This window comes from Triturus cristatus, chromosome 7 (genome assembly GCF_964204655.1).
Source record: "Triturus cristatus chromosome 7, aTriCri1.1, whole genome shotgun sequence".
Taxonomy (NCBI): domain Eukaryota; kingdom Metazoa; phylum Chordata; class Amphibia; order Caudata; family Salamandridae; genus Triturus; species Triturus cristatus.
The window spans coordinates 1,094,280,571-1,094,300,339 of record NC_140590.1 but is presented as its reverse complement, the minus strand read 5'-3'; the positions used below and the strand labels follow the sequence as shown (position 1 = coordinate 1,094,300,339).

At 44.6% G+C, this 19,769-nt stretch overlaps 1 protein-coding gene across 2 annotated transcripts in view; it reads left to right on the top strand.

Moving 5' to 3' along the window:
• Positions 1-17,067: 17,067 nt before the first annotated feature.
• LOC146811149 (uncharacterized) overlaps positions 17,068-19,769 on the top strand; it is a 244,954-nt gene continuing 242,252 nt past the window's right edge. For both annotated transcript variants that reach the window (XM_085618215.1, XM_085618213.1), the window contains exon 1: positions 17,068-17,213. In XM_085618215.1, coding sequence (XP_085474341.1) covers positions 17,165-17,213 — 49 coding nt within the window. In that variant the 5' untranslated portion in view covers positions 17,068-17,164. The remainder of the gene's footprint in view (positions 17,214-19,769) is intronic.

Sequence of the window (19,769 nt, the reverse complement as noted above, 5' to 3'; positions counted from 1 at the left end):
ACCTGACTATTCTGTGGTGTAGTTATAGTGAGGATTGAGATAGACGGTTGTGTTGGCCTGATCATTCGAGCCAGTAATGCACTCAATTTATAGGCTCAGGTGTGGGTCTTCTGCAGATATGTTCTATAATCAATGATTTATAAGTGTTCCAAAAGATCACCATATTCAACGCTGGCTTCTTGTAGCTTTGGGGCACTTGACCCACCCACAAAAGTGAGTTAGCATTTATACTAGAAGACTTGGAGGAATGCTGGGTTGTAGGAAATTCATGGCAGACCAGTGACCCCACAACTTTCCTACACAGAAATATGGAGAAAATGTGACTTTTTAGCTGAAGTTGAGGTTTGCACTGGATTCTGGGTAAGCAAATAATAGAGGATCCACGCAAGCCACATCTCCCTGAGCTCCCCCACGTATCTCGTTTTCAGAATTGTCTGTGTTTGGTAGATTTCCCTAGATGGCCTTCAAAAAGGGAAGTGTCCCCCTTGCAAAGACAGGTCCTTCCCTGCCTTGGACTCTTGGCTTACCCACAAAATTGAGGAAGCATTTTTATTGGGAGACTTGCAGGGAACGCTGGGTTGTAGGAAATGTGTGGCTGCCTGCCGATTCCAGGATTTATCCTCACAGAAATGCAAGGAGAATAGGTTTAGGCAAATTTTTAGCTTTGCAGGGAATTCTGGGTGAACAAAACCTGTTGAGGGGCATGCAAGTCACCCTACACTAGACTTCCCTTGCTATCTAGGTTTCCCTAGGAGTTGGCTGAGCTAGGGTTCAAAGCTACCCACATTGGAAACAAGCGCTTGCAAGGCAATAGGTCTCACAATTGTGAGATTTTGAGCTATTGGCACTGTAGATGACAATGCATTTTTTGTGTTTAAAAAGCCTGCAATAATAAAAGGCATTATCATTTACAATACCAATAGGTCAAAGTTTCTAAAGTGCTAGGCCTATTGCATTGCAAATGCTTGTTGTGTGCAAGTGCCCCATGCTGCGCTTTCACATTAATGGAAGCCATGCCCCTTTATTTGGATGAGCCATCTCAAAAGAAAGGTCTGTGTCCGCTATTAAAATGAAAGCATGGTATGGGGTGCTTTTACCAAAAACATAATTTTTTCCAAAAGTGCCCTGCAAAAGTGCGCATGGCAAGCTGAATGTTGCAGGAAAGCATGTTGTGCCTGCAGTAGGAGAAACTCATTAAAGAAAATAGTGCCTACAGACGAAATAAGACATATCGTGTAACAACCAAAGTAAAAGGGCCAGTCCTCATGGGGGTTACAAATGAAGACAAAGCGGTACTAAGAAGGGACTAACAAGCCTACTAACGAATCAGAAGCCAGCATTTATGAAGGACAATGACTCAAGCCAATGACAAATATGGGTGGAGAGTGGAAGGGGCCTTAAGTCCATACTCCAACACAACATGCCAAGCAGAGCAACGCATGCGATGGCCAGGCTCAACCTAAAAAAGGGTCAATTTTCGGGAGAAAAATTAGATGCGTCCTTGATGCATTTTGGACCGTTTTCTGTTGCAGGCACTATTCCTACCCACACAAGTGAGGTGGCATTTGTATTGGGAGACCTGAAGGTACGCAAGGTGGAAGGCAGTTTGTGTCCTCCCGCAGTTTTCAGAACTTTCCACCACGGAAATGTAAGAATAATGTGTCTTCTTCGTCAAAGGTTGAGGTTTGCAAGGGATTCTAGGTAAAAAAAACATGGTGAGAGCCATGCAAGTCAGCCCACACTGGATACTCCTCGTTGTCTACTTTTCTAAAGTGTGCAGGTTGTATAGATTTCCCTAGGTGCCGGCTGAGCTAGGGTTCAAAATCTAGAGCTGTCCACATTGAAAAAAAATGGTGGGTTTTGGGAGGAAAAATATGATGCGTCCATGTTGCTTTTTGGGCTGTTTCCTCACGCTGGCACTAGGTCTACCCACACAAGTGAGGTACCATTTTTATTTCAAGACATTTGGAAGTTCTGGGTGGAAGGAAGTTTGTGGCTCCCTACAGATTTCAGACCTTTCCAGCAGAGAACTTTGAGGATAATCTGTTTTTGGAGTTTGCAATGGATTCTTGGTTAAAAAATAAAGGGGTAAGAGCCTTGCAAGTCAGTCTTCCCTGGATACCCCTAGGTTTCTAGTTTAAAAAAATGTACAGGTTGGCCAGGTTTTCCTAGGTGATGGCTGAGCTAGGGTGCAAAGTCTAGAGCTACCTACATAACAAAAGCATCTGTTTTCAGTAGAAAAATGAGATGCATCCATGTTGCATTTTTGGCAATTTTTGTTCCACCACTAGGTCTGCCTACACAAGTGAGGTACCATTTTTATTGGAAGACATGTGGGAGCTGTAGAACAGTTGTTACTACCATTTGGAATTTGCTGCATTTGTGATTTTCAAATGTAAGACTGTGTATAAAAAAGAAGAAATGTAGAAAAATACACACTACATCATATGCTAGTACTGGTACCAACAAGTTCAGAGAAGCACAAATAAACACGCTTCCTAAACTCCAGGTCTTGTGCCTATTTCAGAAATACATAGCTTTCCTATTTACCTGATGTTCACTCTGCCTATGTTTTTATATGAATTGCTCTATACCCAGTACTCATTGAAAAACCATTGTAAAGTGCAGCTCAGGTGTGGCTCTGTGCACCTTAGGTTCCTGGAGATTCTACAAACACTATATATCCCCCCAAAATTGAAGGGACATGGGGAAAAAATGGAATATAGATTTTTCAAATTACTAATTGTTACAAATGTTACAGATGAAAATGTTATCAAAAATACCTTTATTTCCTTCTCATTTTCAATATTTCTTAATTTCAACTATTAATTGCCCTAGAAAACCTTAAGGGATCTACACATATGACACCTTGATGTATTGGGTATTTTGTCTACTAAAAATCTATAGTTTGTCTAGATCACTCATGGATTTCACACTGGTTTCTACAGCAAAGTGGAAGTGGGTTGAGAGCAGCAAAAAATTAGAAAATAGACTACCTCTTAAAAATGCCTTATCTGGAACACTTTTTCCTATTTTTTTCAATAAACTCAATATTTGTTATTACTTTGCCTTTTCTCTCAGACAAACCCTGAGTACGTTTAGAATCCACAGGGTGTTGGAAAAAAGAACACAAATTTGGCGAGGAAAGCTTATGTGGAAAAGTTATGGAAGTCAGAACTACCCCAAATAGCCAAAAAAGGGCTCAACAGTGGGTGGGAAGGTCCAGCAGCTAAGGGGATAAGTATAAATCCTTTGAGCGAAACACGGGCATTTGTCAGAGATGCCAGCTGATAGAAGCTGGCTTTTTATGTAGCATACCAAAACGAGGTATGTAGAAAGTCCAGATGACCCTTAATGGCTTACAAGGTTTACATTAATAATCCCAAATGCTCTCTTTTGTGGTAGTGTGGGCAGACAGTTTAGGCTTATCAGAGGGTAGTTCTAATGCAATTGTTGAACACACACAGAGTAAGTGGAGTTAAGGGTGTAGGGGGCCAAGGTAAAATGTACCACCCTGTATTTCAAGTTTACCTGCCCTGCAGTACCTGAGTGCAGACGTTCTGGATGGGTTGGTAGCCTTGCATGCTACACTGTAAGAAAGAAGGGGGCACCTATAAACAGGCTGCAGAGGGGGACTTGGGGACAAGTCAGTGTGCTCCAAATGGGGGGGCTCTGTTTGTCGGGTCCAAGAAGCACGATGACCTCTACCTGGGAAGCTACTGTGTCTGTGAACTTAATGATAAGCAGAACGGTGAACCGGATATTGCAATTGTTTTCTGCAGCTTGGAAAAGTGCTGGAGGCCCTCTGAGTCTGTTGGAGGAAGCACAAATGCAGGAAGAGTCAGATTGTTGCAATTATAGGAACAGAAGCAGGTAGGCAGACAGGATTAGGCACCAAAGTCCACCAGTAGTCTGCAGTTCTCACTTTTTTGGCTCCTTTGTCCTCTTATATCTTCCGTCAGATGAATCTAAGGTCCTGGTGTCAAGGGGCCACCTAAATACTGTATTTAGGGTCACTAAGGGGAGTGCAGGGACTTGCCCTTGGAGTCAATATGCCACCTATATGACCACTTCCAGTGGGGAGTGGGCATAATCCTGGCCCAGAGCTCCTATTTCCACCAACATCAAGGTGGCGGACTCCTTATTTCATGGGGCACATCAGGCAGCTCACCTTAGGGGTATGACTGTCCTGGCAGGCTGGAAGATACCAGTCAGTCAGCGCACTAAGAGGTTGGAAGGTTTCAGGGGGCAACTTCAAGGTGCCCCCTCATACACGTTTTGATAAATCCACTATTGGCATCAGTATGAATGACAAGGTAGTTGATAATAAACATGTTCCCTTTGGATGCGATCCTATATCACACTATTCACACCTGATATAACAATATTCACACTTCACTCATACCTCACTTATCTTTTTGTTCAGAATGAATTAAGTCACTTATAAGTCTACGAATTCTTTAAAATATATATATGTATTTTAATCAATGTGAAACTGTACAGTACAGTGGCATATCTGCTCATGCAGATATGTCCTCACATAACCTGTAATGCACTCTGCCTTAGGGCTCCTAAGTACTGCTGTAGGGGTGACTTACATATAGTTCATGCAGTGTTAAGGCATTGCACACAGGCAGTGTGCACTGTTGTATTTTCAGAAGTGGTTGCACCCTTTCATGCATCGTGAAATGGTAGTTTTCATGTAGGTTTTGAGGGGGTCCCTGTGGTTTGCATAAGACATGCTGAAGCCCATAGGGAGCCGCTTTAGTACCCATGCACTGGCTACCACAGGTACCATTTGCTAGGGACTTACAAGGGTGCTAATGTTCTTGCCAATTGGGTTACAATTAGACATTTAGGTGCCGATTACGATCCGGTAAAAACCGGGTACGAACCGTCGGTCGGAGCGTTTTCCCCGTCCGACTCGTACCCGGTCGTAAAACTTTACAAACATGGAATTACGATTCGCACGGAAACACCATTTCCGTACGAATCGTAAAAAACACCGACCGACGAAAATATACATACGAATGTGATCCGGGAATGCTGTGACGTGACGTCGGGACGCTTTCAGGCAGCGATTCACGACCCAGGAATTACGATTCGAACCGACAGCAGTCCGGACGGCAATATTTTCACGGCACCCAAAAAGTGCCGCAAAAGCGAAGTACGGCGCGAATCGACCAGAGTAGGTGGCCCGGTACGCACCGTACCCCCCCCAGCCCCCGTACGTATGCGCCGACCCCCCCCAGCCCCCGTACGTACGCGCCGACCCCCCCCAGCCCCCGTACGTACGCGCCGACCCCCCCAGCCCCCGTACGTACACGCCGACCCCCCCCAGCCCCCGTACGTATGCGCTGACCCCCCCCAGCCCCCGTACGTACGCGCCGACCCCCCCCCAGCCCCCGTACGTACGCGCCGACCCCCCCCAGCCCCCGTACGTACGTGCCGACCCCCCCCCAGCCCCCGTACGTACGCGCCGAACCCCCCTGTATGTACACCCGTGTACGTTCGAGTCGAACCCCCCCATGTACGTTCGAGTCGTACCCCCACCCGTGTACGTTCGAGTACACAGGGGGGTTCGACTCGAACGAACATGGGGGGGTACGACTCGAACGTACACGGGGGGGTACGACTCGAATGTACACGGGGGGGGTACGACTCGAACGTACACGGGGGGGGTTCGACTCGAACATACACGGGGGGGTACGACTCGAACGTACACGGGGGGTTGGACTCGAACGTACACGGGGGGGGTACGACTCGAACGTACACGGGGGGTTCGACACGTACACGGGTGTACATACAGGGGGGTTCGGCGCGTACCTACGGGGGCTGGTGGGGGTCGGCGCGTACCTACGGGGGCTGGGGAGGGGGTCGGCGCGTACCTATGGGGGCTGGGGAGGGGGTCGGTGCGTACCTACGGGGGCTGGGGGGGTCGGCGCGTATGCGGGCACGTCTCCATGGTTGCTATGGGAGTTCGGTGCGGACGGTGATTTTTCCATCCGGTTGTAACCTCGGACGCACGGGATGGATCGTGATTCCTCGGTCGGACTTCACCTTTCACGTTTGTACGGTAAATCGTACGAGGATGTGTCGGACACATTTTCCGACCCGAGGACGTGTGGGGAATGATTCCCTATGCGGTTCGTATGGACTTTTTACCATGCGAATCGTGATTGCCAGTTCGTACGGCACTTGTACGATTCGTACGGTAAAAAGACCGGATACGAGTCGCACGGGGATATTTTTTACCGGATCGTGATCGGCACCTGTGTTTTTAATGGCAAGAAAACTGGCACTGGAGCACTTTGAAACTGTCAGAATCCAAATCCATCTAGAAGTTCAGCTAGGGGCAATGAGTGGGGGGACATCTGCAAAGGTGTCCAGCTTTCTACACCCCACCAGTTAAAAACTACAACCTCAAACTTTTTCAAAACACAAAGCTTAGCGAACATGGGGCTCCAGTCACCAGGGACATGGAGAGCTACTTCTCCTAAGTAGCCAGTGTGACCGCTGTATCATGTCCAGCCATGAGGGGTTCAAATGCAGCAGGGACTTGATTACAAGTGTGCATGAGAACCAGCAATGTTCTGGCAACACAGACAGGAGAAAAATGTTCTGTCCAAGGTATGATCCTGAAAAAACAGTGCACTCAAGTGCCCTTTCTTTACTGGCAGAGCAATCAGCTGAATATTTTCTCTTATGTTTGTTTTTGTCTCCCCGCCATGTGCAAAGGCTGATTTCAGAGCGCTACAATTAAAGAACCATGAGCATGCACAGCAATAGCCTCAGGTGATAAAATATAATAGGACAGGAAAGATTTACATATGTTTATGTGTGGCATCACCCCTGGCTCCAACTAGCATGCACTGTTATGCATTATATCATTGTAGAGGCTGTAAACAGGAAACATTGGAAAAGGGGGCCTCTACACCAGGGCTCAATATAACAGCATTTTTAAGAAGATAAGCCACTTTGTCCATGAAGTAAGATACACTTGACCACCTCTGAGTTTATTTACCACACTAGAACAAAGGTCACAAATTAACTATTTGCCCACCTGTTCTTTCCTCCTTTCTCACCTCTCCAGAAGCTGTTCTTTAAAGGCGGAGTACCCTATCAACCCATCAAACAACCCAGAATGTAACTATCTCCACAGGGGAGATAACCATTGAGTGTTGACCTATATGATCCCAGACCAAAAGGAATGTGAACTTCTAGGACTACCTGTCTGAATTCTGAGGTGTACACAATTAAGAGGTTTCCCACTCATTTTCAAAATGTGACACACGTTTCTTGATTTTTGTTTTATATGTAGTGTCCTCCATAAAAGCCTGTAAGCCCTGAAGAAGACCTTCATCAAGTAAATGTCTGGCACACCTAGAAGGATGAAACGCGTTGGCATCTAAGGTTTGTTATGAGTGCACATACACCCTCACAAGGTAATTAAGTGGCAAAGGACAGTAATTAAGAGGCCTCATACATCTCTTACAACTGACTAAGAGTAAGTTACTGTGTCCCACCCACATAGGGCCACCTGTTGTTCTTACAACAACACACCAGGAGGATACTGTTGTATCTCCGCTGTCAAAATATTATTTATGTTGGACACTTTTCTATGTTTATATGAAAGTATTTATGTAATATTTTTGTAAATATGCAAATGCATATGTTTTATATTCATGTCTGTTGTTTGACTGTGGAGTCAATTGTCATTTTGATATGTATATTTAGTTGAATACACATTGTGGACAGTCTATATGCGCACAAGAAAGAACACCCACCTCTTGTCTATTGTTTTGTGTTTTGATCAATTTAGTATGCATCCAGTATAAGGTTGTAGCGCAGATATAGATATGTGGGATATGTGAAAACCCTTTTAAAAATTCAGGTAACATAGGTCTAAAAGAATAAGGCGGGTAACAGTAATGCTGCCTTGGTAATTTCTTAACAAATCCATGTTATGGGGTCCTCTCTTTTATATATTGACTGCTTATGGATCCCACCTCTATCTCCTTAACAGTATGTCTCTCTGTCAGGTTATAAACTTTCTGAAAGTGACATTTTCAGAACTACAACTTAAAATCGGACATTACCATTTAGGAGGAGGTTAAATTATGAGTTATTTGAGTCCAAACTTGACATTCATATCTGCTCCCAAACAAAAGATAGCACTTATTAAATGTAATAAGTTAATCCAATATTATTCACTGGGAGAGATAGTCCTTACAACAGTGAAAAACGAATTTAGGAGTTTTTGACTACTAGGACATGTAAAACTTAAGAACACGTGTCATGTATTTTAAATGCAATGCACCCTACCCGATGGGCTTGTAATTCCTACCTTAGGGGTGACATATGTATTAAAAAAGGGAAGGTTTAGGACTGGTAAAAGGTTTTGCTTAAGTGGTAGATTTATCAGTTTAAAACCACACTAAAGGCTGCAATAGCAGGTCTGAGACATTTACAGTGCTACTCTAGTGGGAGGCACAATGGTTTCTGTAGGCCCACTAGTAGCATTTAATTTACAGGATCTGTGTACATGTAATATCACATACTATCATATCATATACTAGGGACTTACAAGTACATTAAATGTGTCAATAAGGTCAATTTCACCAAGTTTTAGGGAGAGAACAGTGGTAAAATGCAGAGACCTAAAGCCAACTAAAACTAATTAAAAAAACAGGATGGATGAAGGTAAAAGGTTTTGGGGAAGACCACACAAATGATGTCCCGTCTGAAAGAGACGTTTCTGGAAAGCCCAACAGCCTTTCTCCAAATTCAAATTTATGTAAATTCATTGTGACTTATCCTTGCCTAGATAGTAGGGGCACTAACTAAAGAATACATTGCCTAAAGTTAAAAAGCAACTAAAGAACGCATTACCCAAAAGCTAACTGACACTTCCTACAATCCTAGTTGCAGCCAGTAGAGCAGATGGTGATTTACGTGAGCATAACATGCACCTACAGTTGCTTGTAAATTTACCACTAATTTATCATGCGTCCTGTCCTCAAAATCTTTAAATGCCTGATGTTTCACCAGGGTGTTTTGTTTATTTGTTTCCTGTTTCAAACTTTGAACTAAATGTTTGATACCAGTCTTCATGCCAAAAGTCTACTTTTCATTGATTTCTTTGTTGCGCACTTTTTTACCTGTGGCCGGGCCCTTTAAGGGAACCTTTATGTGACACATGAAGGTTTAACAGTCACATCTCAACCAATGTCATAGAAGCTGTGAATCCCCTGTGCCTGGACCTCTCTGGTTGTAAATTGAGCGTTGGAGCTGTTTACAAGTGCCCACTCCTTGCGTGGCTGCTACGGGAGGGCATGTTGGCTGTTTCTTCCCCTCTCACACTCCGTTTCATTTACAGTGATTTCCTCTTCCTTTGGGTTAGAGACAGTAGCGGCTGGTGGAGGGAGTGCTGCGTAGCGGTGGGGTAGGGCGGGGAGGAGCAAGGTGGGGAGTAGTAAACAACAGAATAGGGCCGAACAGAGGTAAGTAAACAAATAAATAAATCAAACAAATTTCGTTGCGCATGCTGCATCGCATTTGGCATTGCAGCGTGCGCAATGAAATTCATTTTATTTATTTATTTGCTTACTTACCTCTGTTTGCCCGTATTTCGTAGTTTACTACCCCCCACCCTGCTCCTCCACCGCCCTACCACACCACTCCACAGCACTCTGTCCACCAGCCAGTGGCGGTGCGTCCATTAGGGCGTGGGGGCGTAGCCCCCCCCACCCGCACCGTCGCCCGCAGCATCGGCGTCTTCTTTGATCTTAAGTAAACTGAATCAGTTTACTTAAGTTCAAAGAGGAGAACTGACAATCATGTCGTCGCCCGCCCACCCGGGGGTGGGCGGACCGACGTCATGTTGACTGACATGATTGTCAGACAGACCAGGCAGGGGCAACAGGCAGCAGCACAAGTGCGCATGATTGGGGAAGGTGAGCAAATTTTCGCTCTGTGCCCAGTCATGCGCACTTGTGTCTGCTCTGGTTGGCGCATGCCCATTAGGAGACTGAGGGTTGAGCAAAGGCTCAAACCTCGGTCTCCTAATGGGCAGGCGGGCGAGCCGTAACCATGCCCTAAGCCAATCCTGGCGCTGCTGGCAGTGCCAGGATTGGCTGAGAGCCTGAGAGGGGCTGTACCGCTGTAGGCGCCAACGGACGGACCCGAGGCGGCGCGGACGTGCTCAGGAGTCAGACCTCAGGTAGGATAAGGATTTTTAAAAATGTATTTGCACCCCCCCATGCGCGATACCCCCCGCAAGACACATACCCCCCGCGCGACACATACACCACCCCCCTCCCCCCCCCCGCCGCAAGCCGCAACTGGGTGCACGTAGTGATTGATGGTCGAGAAAACTCAACTCTACTTCTCTGCCTCAATTTAAATGGCTGTGGTATGCAGTTTGAAATGAATGTTAGCGAGTTTTCCTGTATTAAAATAGCGGCACTTTTCCGCTCATTCACACCTTTGCTTTGCTGAAGATAACAAGACCGAGAGTGGGCGTTAGTGGTCCTGTCCTCCCAAAGTTCAGCCCCTCTCTTGGGAGCGCAGCGCGCTAAAGATAGAAGCCCAGCATGCATGGCTCCATCCTGGAACAATGGGCACCGACACGCGCTCCGGCACGCGCGCCTCCCGGCTGGCGCCTGCACGCAGGAAGCCCTCGGACGTGGAGAGCGGTCAGCATACATCACAGGCACCGTAGGTATCGGTGGAGAGCAGACTGCTGCAGTCTGACACGTTCACTACTGAGGAACACACGACGTAAACTGTGTAGGTAGGGAGGAAATGGGCCTTTTTTGGTATGTTTAGCTCCTTAGCCTCTCGGATGTGGCTGAGAGGACTCTGGCAGTTGGCACCGCTCGGTCTGAGCATTATCATTGCTTGCGGTGGGTTACTTGGTGTTTTAATCTCAAGGTTTCAGAGCTAGCCGAAATACAGAGAGCGTGTGTTTATTTATATTGCCCTCCCCCCGTCCAGCCACTGATTCCCACTGGTGAGTAAATGTTGGTGGTAACTATATGAAAATCTATTCTGATAGCACATATGCAAGAGTATGTTCAGTTAATGGCACACTGCTGTATATAACTGCCAGGTATAAGCAGTTTGTAATAGGCAGCGCAGCCCGATACACAACTCTACACACCATGGAGTGCAGACGGCGCTAGACCTACAATTCTGTGCCTATACTACTTAATAGCCCTTGCTGGGTATAACGTTCTTCTGGGTACACACAGGTCAGCCCTTTACACGCTGCCGGTGCACAGCGCTGGATACACACACCTGTGGTAACAATTACTAATTAATCAGGATATTAAACATCTCTCCTGCTCAGCGCCTCATACTTTGTTATAAATGACAGCGCTATATCAATAATCAGGAGTGCACGCACCTGGAGAAGCGGATGGACTGCGGTATTGTGTTTAAACAAAGCCTTCTGAGATTTGCTCTGCTTTATTTAATCCTGTTGGTGCTACTGGCGGCGGGCACTTTAAAAGCATAAATAGTTAAGCAATGCACATGGCTGGAAGTCATGAAGCGCTGCAGCTGACTGCTGCCTTAGCTATGATCCAAGCAGGATATCTATATTCGATTTTATGATGTTGCACATGTAAATTATTTTTTGTCTGTTTCCTGTTTCACATAAGTTTATTTTTTTAAATAATTATTTTCCATAAAACCAACATTGGAATGACTGAATTTTTGCAGGACCGAATCAGAATGATATAAGGGTGTTATCATTTCCACTGTTGTTTTAATGCTTTGTCTATATGGCACATTATGGTCACCGTGAGCAATGTAATTGAAGGAATTCTCTGTATACTGTTACATTTTTTTTTTTTTTTTTAAATAGTATCACAAATACCTAGACTGTAATAAATTAAACCTATTGAGTGCAGTGCAGAGAAGGGTGAGTGATGTCTATGTGAGTGCAGGTTGAGCAGTGTGCCTGTGAGAGTCCAGGGTGAGTGATGTGGATGGGTGAATGCAGGCTTAGTGATGTCAGGGAAGGGTGAGTAATGGGTCTATGAGTGTAGGGTGAGTAGTGTGCCTATGTGAATGCAGGGAGAGTAATGTATCTGTGCAAGTGCAAAGAGACTTGTCTGGTTACTCCCAGAAATGTGTTCGCCAAGCCACCTCCTTCTCAAATTTGCTTTAGAATGCAACATTTGCCCCCCACTTTTTTCAATATTTTCTCGGGGGAGACCCCCTGAAACCCACCGTAGGTGGTTCGGGCTCGCTCGCCCGCCACAGTATTTACGCCGCACCACTTTCAAATGTCACCAGCCGCCCCTGCCACCAGCCACTGCTGGTTAGAGAGCGTGGGCAGACAATGGTGCGGGGGTGCCAATCCCCGCTATAGTAAGCCACATCTGAGCGCATGGACTCTCTCTTGCCTGAGGGTGTCCCTTGGCTTATTTTTTGTGTCACAAAACGCAGGGTCAGACTGGGACTGAAAACAGGCCCCGGGCACCAAAATAAAAGTGGCCCCTTTAGCGAATGATACAGCGAAAGAGTGGCCCACATTTGAAGATCAGGCCAGTTCTGAACTTGTAAAGACGCGCTGGTTAAGTGTTTTGCAAGGTATGGTGAACTGCATGCATGTGTACTTGCTGTAGGCACTGTTTGTGGCAATTTCAGCGAGATCAAAGTAAAAACTGCCTACACAACACCACAAAATATGCCCGAAAGACTCAGAAAACGGGCGCTCACACTGACCGGTCAGAGAAGCCCTTCAGGCATTGCCAGATCGCCGGACAGGCCAGTCCATAAGAATTGGGCGCCTGTCCAGAGCTGAATGTGAGATGGAGGGCTGTGCTGTATGTGGCCTCAGAAGCGCATTCCCCGTTCGCTCCCTTCACTAGCTTTTGATCGCACGGGGACACTTCTGGCTTGTTGGTGCAGTACAAAACCATAGCTGACTGAAGCTACCCTGCATGTAGAATTAAATACAGTTGAAGCAGATTACGGAAAAAATGTTGACAGTATGAGAGAAGGCAGATACTTTGCCACTTGTGTTGGCTTCTTCAGTTTGTTATTGTTCGCATTATTCTTTGCAAGTGTCTCATAAAGAAATGGGAAACTATGCTTTTGCGAGTATTCATTTCTCTGTAACCTTGGCCAGCAGCCGGCGTAACGCTGCAGCAGCGATCCTCACTATGCCAGCGCCATCTAGTGGATTCATGGCAAAGGTTGTCTCTTGAATTCTTCCTGAGGGTAAGTTATACATCAACATTGGCCCTCCTTGAAAATACTGCAAACAACGTGATCAAAAGATCCCGGATTCCTGTAAAATCAGTTTATAGCATCCTTTCTCAGACCAGATGAAAAGTGAGGATGCAGGGCAAAGTCAGAGATACAGCAACTGGTGTCAAAGGAGGCCTGTCACTAACAGCCCGTTTCTTTTAGGGGAAAAGGACTAGTCACAAATGTAAAGAGAGTAATCTGGTCCCTGGGGTCCATCAATTAAAAGGCCTCGGTTCAGAGCAAGAGGCCCTGGGCTCTTGCAGTGTGATTCCTATGAAAGGTGGGCATGCAGGATTTATACCTCCATGTCCAAAGCGCCCATCTCCTCCGAATAACCTGCGGCTTCAAGGCACAATGGGCAGACTACAGGTTTTCTGTCCTATTGTTACATCTAGAAAGGACTTATCGTTGAATTTCACAAGGGTACCGGCATTCCCGGGATCCCAGTCTCTTCTCCGGTGTCATTCCTCCTCGGTAACTCCGTGGTTGAGGAAACACGGAAACAAGGCCAACTCTCTCCATGTCACCCCATCAGCCAACCTCCATGGAAGGCCACTGTGCGTCATCCGATATATGAGGGCAGCAGGTCAAATGGCCATAGCTGACACGTGGAGTCACCTTGAAACCTCTTTAAATACTGACAAGTTCAGCTCAGCCAGATCATCAATGCGTCTGGGCAAAGTAACACGATTTATTTGATATAAAAATCTATATGAAGTTAGGTGTTATTAAGCACAATTTCCGTCCGTCATCTTGTCGTACTTTTATGAATGAAATGCATCCTCTCGTCCATTTTGGACACGAGAATGTATTTCACGGTGTTACCAACAGCTGCTCACATTGATTCATTTGTGTTGCTCCCCTGCAATAGTATGTTTCCCAAACAACATTCCAAATATGTGACTTTATTTATTATGACATTTTGCATAATATTCATAACGTAAGATTATGCGAAATTACACGAGTTTAAACAACAGTTCACCAAGCCTAATCAATCATTGAGTACGTGTAAACTGGGCAATTTGAATCACTGTTAATTACTGTAGTAAGAAATGTCAAAGAGCTATTTATTCATTGCTATGAAAAACAAATATGAGTGGGGAACTGAAGTGCCTGCGATCCAGATTCCAGAACCACACTCCATGTGTGCATTACCGTCTGATGATACTAGTGAGAGTCAACAACATACAGACTGGAGATTATGTCAAGAGAAGATGGGACATTTGCTATTATATATAACATTTCTCTAGATTTTTGGGTCCCAAATATAAGGTAGTGTGCATAAAGAACACTATGAGAAAGTGGATTATTAGTTGGAGTGGATGCTAGTCCAACATAAGTGACAATGTCCTTATTCTTGCTAGGTTCAGTAAAGGTTTCCGTTATTTAAACCTCAATCAACCCTTGTTAGCTAGAGCATACAGGCGTAAAGTAAGAAAATGTGTAAGTTAAAAAAACAAAAATAAAGCATTTAGTAGTACCAAAACAGTTTAAAAAGTATATTTTAATGACCAAAATGACAGAAATTCAAAAAGGGGAACCAAAGATATGACACTTTAAAGTTTTCAATAAAAACAGTGCCAACAAGTTTGCTACTTCTGCCCCTCTGCATACGAAAAACAGGCTAGCCATCAGAACTAGAATGACTAGACTCCATTGCTAGAGCCAAGAAGGCCACACAACATGCAAGCATGAAAGAAATCACCACCTACAAACACACACCAACGAGCTTGGGCACATATGTTTGGGAAGAAAACTCAACGTTTAGACTGCTTTACCAGTCCATGGACTCCTGGGAAATGAGCAAACTAGGAGGGTCAAGATTTGATAACAGATTATTCTGAGCTACATATGACAAACAAAAAGGACATGCAGGAAAACTCAAAAGGAGATGCAGTCATGAGGAAAAAAATAGGTCATCTGGATATATTCCCGGAAAATTCCTATGCAAAAAGACTATTAAAAGCAATGCTAGGATAAGTAATGTTGAGAAAATCAATGTAGGCACAGCCTTCTTCCAAGTTTGAATCTCTCCAATGAAAAGATGGAGGACACTCTGGGAAAGACTGAAGCCCTTGCAGAGGTCTGTGGTACAGTAGTGGGCAGAGTTACTTAGTTCAAAGATATTGTGAACAGTGACTTACCATGAGGGGAGACATAAGACTGTTAAAAAGAGGCATGCAGATTGAGAAACTAGATCTGGATGCACAAACCTCTGCAGAGCTGGGATCCAGAGGGGTCTGATTGGCTTGACCCAGGACTAGAAGAGAGAGTGTGGTCATTTATTTGGTAGGGAGAGATGAAATGGGAGATGAGAAATCAACATTTCTGCATTACTTCATTGCCTGTGTGCACCCAGTACCACTAAAAGCACCGAGAAACTGTTGACCTCCAAGAACATGTATTGTCTTTTCCATTATTTTTAATAGAGCTGTTAGCTAAAGCACAGGAATAAAGTCATTCAATTGTCCTTGCGCGTTACACCTTCCCTATAGTCGCAGACTTAGTATTCTGCACTGCCAAGAAGTTAAAAGACATGACACTGTTAATTTTGGAATGTGAACATTTTGTTTAGAGTTTCTGTTTCGATAGTTGTAATATCAAGCTAAAAGTCCAGTGAAAAGGTTCCTTCCCTCTAAAGCCAAAACTAGAAGAAAAGCTTAATCTTCTAAGGCAGATCCTAAAGCCCGGGTCTATAGGAGAACAGCACATTGAAGGGGAACGAACGCCCTCCATAACTCATCCTCTTCCTTCCCTCCCTCTTTGGCTCTCTTTGCCTTTCCCGATATTGCTTTCTAGAATTTGTAACTTTGGCATGGAGTGCAATTGAATAGGGAAAGGAGAAGATGTTAAATTGCCAGCAAGGTCTATTTAGACATGTGTAGCACATCGGGTGCAAGGGAATAAACCAGCTAACCACATAATTCCCAAGGAATGCAAAAAAACACTAGTAGGTTTTCTTTACTGGCAAACATTTGATAGAGAAACTTAACAATTAGAGTGGTTTTTACTTGGCTCCTGAAGGTGATTGAAGATCCTTTTGCATGAGGGTGACAGCAAGCTGACTTACACCATTTTAGGAACTAAAGCCTGAATATTTTTTTTGACTTTGGTTTGGCCATGCATGGCGTGCACTCACTTGGAGAGAGGATGTGGTCCGTCGGCTAGACTGCCGACCTTGGTGCTGGAAACCAGGGTTCGAGCCTCGGGGTCGCGTCCACATCCTGTGATTCTGGGCAAATCACTTAATCTCCCCGTGCCTGAATGTGTAATGTGAATACGGTGCTCATGTAAAGCGCTCCAATACCTTCGGGTCAAGTTGGCGCTATATAAATATGCAACAAAAAAACCTCACTGTACTGTCTTCTTTTCTGAAGCTCTGCATTAAGATTTCAAGTCCCAGGGGTGTGCACTTCCGAAAGTGCAAACTTGTAGAACCTTTGCAATCAGGGATAGTGTTTAGCCCGGTAAACCATGGTTATGCATCCTTCCCACTGCAATGATGATATAAAGAAAATTGCAAAAAAGAAGAAAATTAAACAACATGCAAAGGAGATCGTTTGTTGGTGTAAATATAAATGTCCGCCTAGGCTTACGTGTCCTGTTCTTTAGAACAAAAAACAGAGACCTGACAATTAGAGTTTTTAGCTCCTCCCTTTGGATGGAACCTGAGAATGAAGGTGGAGAGAAACTGGCACCTGTTGAGTCAACATTGATTGATCCCACGGCCAAGAATCAAACTGGTTCAATTGTCACGTGACCTGACATCAGACCTGCTGGGAGGAGACTGACTGGTCGCTTCCAGTATAAAGAGAGGAGCTCTGGGCTGAGAGAGACACCTTGAGATTGAACCTTGTGCACTCCAGATCGCATCTCGATACCCAGCCATCTCTCAGCCATGAAGATCGCTCTCGCTTTTCTGTTGGTGGCAGTCAGCTGCCCCCTTGGTGAGTGTCCATTCTATGCTCAGGGAGTGGGGTGAGAGAATGTGGTTTTGAATGGAACTGTATTTTAAAAAAATAACTTCAATAAAATTCTTAAGCACACCTCCAGGACTCAATAATATCTGTGAAAGCGGGGGTCATCGAGAGCCCCACAGTTAGAATAATATATACAATGTCTGCTTGGAGCAGTCTATACACCACTATAACTGAATACCAACTGCAGAGGTCCAACTTCAGCTCAGAACTGACTCATTGTTGGAAGTTCACCGAGTATTTCAAGAAGGACCATAATACTACTTCACTCTCCTCATTTGAAGCCTTAGGCTCGCATCACACTCTTTACGGACACTATTTGAGGCACCTTTTGTTTGGGGCGGCTATTATACCTCTGCTGTGGGGCGGAAACCAGGTTGTCTGTCACTTCTTAGTGCAGAGGCCCCTGCTGAGAGAAATGCTCCGTTTCCGGAAGGCCAGCAGGTCCTCCTGTTTAACCCAATGACACACGCTTTTTCTTAGTTGTTGTTTTACACATTACTTTCCTTATAGCCTCCAGCTCCTAGCTGTCACTTCTGTGACACACAGCGTATTAGTGCTGCAAGAGCGTTGAAGCAACTTGTGCTGACACGGGCGCTTTTCACCTTAAAATTATACTTTGTGAGGAACTGGTGTCCCGTGTTGTGGCAACGGCTTTCAACTCCCTCACAAGGGTGGTTATTCCAGTAATTACAGTGTCATGATTACATCGAGTCATCCAAGATTTACTTTTACTTCTCCTTCGTTTCATAATAAGCCACTGCTTCTTATATTCTTATTTATAATGATCAATAAATCCGACCCTTCTTTCTTTATTTTTCCCAACAAACACATACAGACATACCATGTTTGCTTGATGGCTTTATTTTTAAAAGTAAATAGGAAGCTCGTTAGTTTCTTCTCTTATATGTTTCTTTACATGTTGGAGTTCTCGTGTTTAATGTTCCATACCCTCTGGACTTTACGTTATCATAACTGATAGGGGAGTGTGGCAGGAGGGTGAGAGTTAGGGTGGGGATTGTGAAAGTGCATTGTTATTTAACCCTCTCTTACTTTATACGTTTGCTGAACATTCTCAAGTGATTTTTTTTAACAATTTGGTAAACAAAATTGATGACAGTATTCTAAATCTAGTTTCGAAATCCACTCTGGAATCATTCCTTCTCAATCACTCTTTTAGGCGTTTGCCAAGCACACGCTAAAACGATTAGACTTTTTATGATCCAGAGATACATTGATTGCTTCAGGACTTTCCAGCAAACCGATTGTAATCAAGAGTCGCCAAGAAAACATACAATACGCTTCATTTAAGAAATAAGCAACAATGTAAGCAAGATAGCTTCCCACAAGCCCAAGCAAATAAAAATCATGAGGCAGGTTGGCAGTCTATTCCTGGAAGTCACCAAAACGATGTCTGAGGCCAGCTAACAGGTTTGAAATGAAAGACAGTGGAAAGCTCAGAGGGTTTGCTGTGGAGGAGGTATCTCGGTAGCTACATCCTAGGTTCTCATGGAGGCCAAACATGAGGTACTGGTTGAGCCGATAGGAAGACTTTTTCGAGGTACCTTTACAGATGGTTAAAGTGCTGGAGAGGACACATATGGGGCCTGATGGAACATGTAATGGTATACAAGTGAATATGCAAATTAGTAACAATAGGTTTGCCTTGAATGGAAAGTTAAATATTAGAAGATAAAAAGGAGGATTATATTGTAGAACGTGCAACCAGTTACGTCATTAAGCAGGAGCTGCAATTGACTGATAAAAACACACAACAAACAAATGTGATTGCTGCCATAATAAAAACACGTAGATAGATTGCAATTGCTTTTTCTTTCGACAGCCTTAAAATAGTTGCTGACGGGTCGTCAGAGTAACAAACAGAAAGCATTTTCGTTACAACTTCCTTAGGAGTGGTTAAAGTATGTTAGGCGGCCTGAATTTAAGAGCAATGCCAATATATCAGGGTCAAGCACGAGGTAACAGAATCATGAAAACTCCGATTCCTGGGTTTGCCACTAGCAACAATAGTGTTTAGCCTATGTAGCATGTGCTATCTAGGGTGGGACGCATTACACACCTCGTTTAGTTTGGGGTGCCAAGGCATGCAATCACTACTATAGGCATTTTATTGACCTTCCTTGAGGCATGTCCTTCAATGGTAACTGGGCACTGTCGCTCTCCTATTGGAGAACTTTGGGACACGTTTTTGCCACGGCTCCTCCTCCTTCTCCTCACCTCCATCATGAATCACTCCAGCAAAGCAGCCCCAGCAGGTGGCGCCTTTCTAGCCCGTCTCCTCAAGCACAAATCCAATCGCCCAAAGAGCCCTGAGTAAGACGAAATGGCAAGGTTGATATTTTTCCTAATGTATTCTCCCATAGTACATTATGTCTTTTTACGCAATTGTGAGTTGCCCCATCTAAGTATATTAATCATTGTAATGCTCCATTTTTGATTATTTCAAAATCATCCAATGGTGTGGGCTGCATAATAAACAGCAAATTTAGTGAAACGCAGATTATA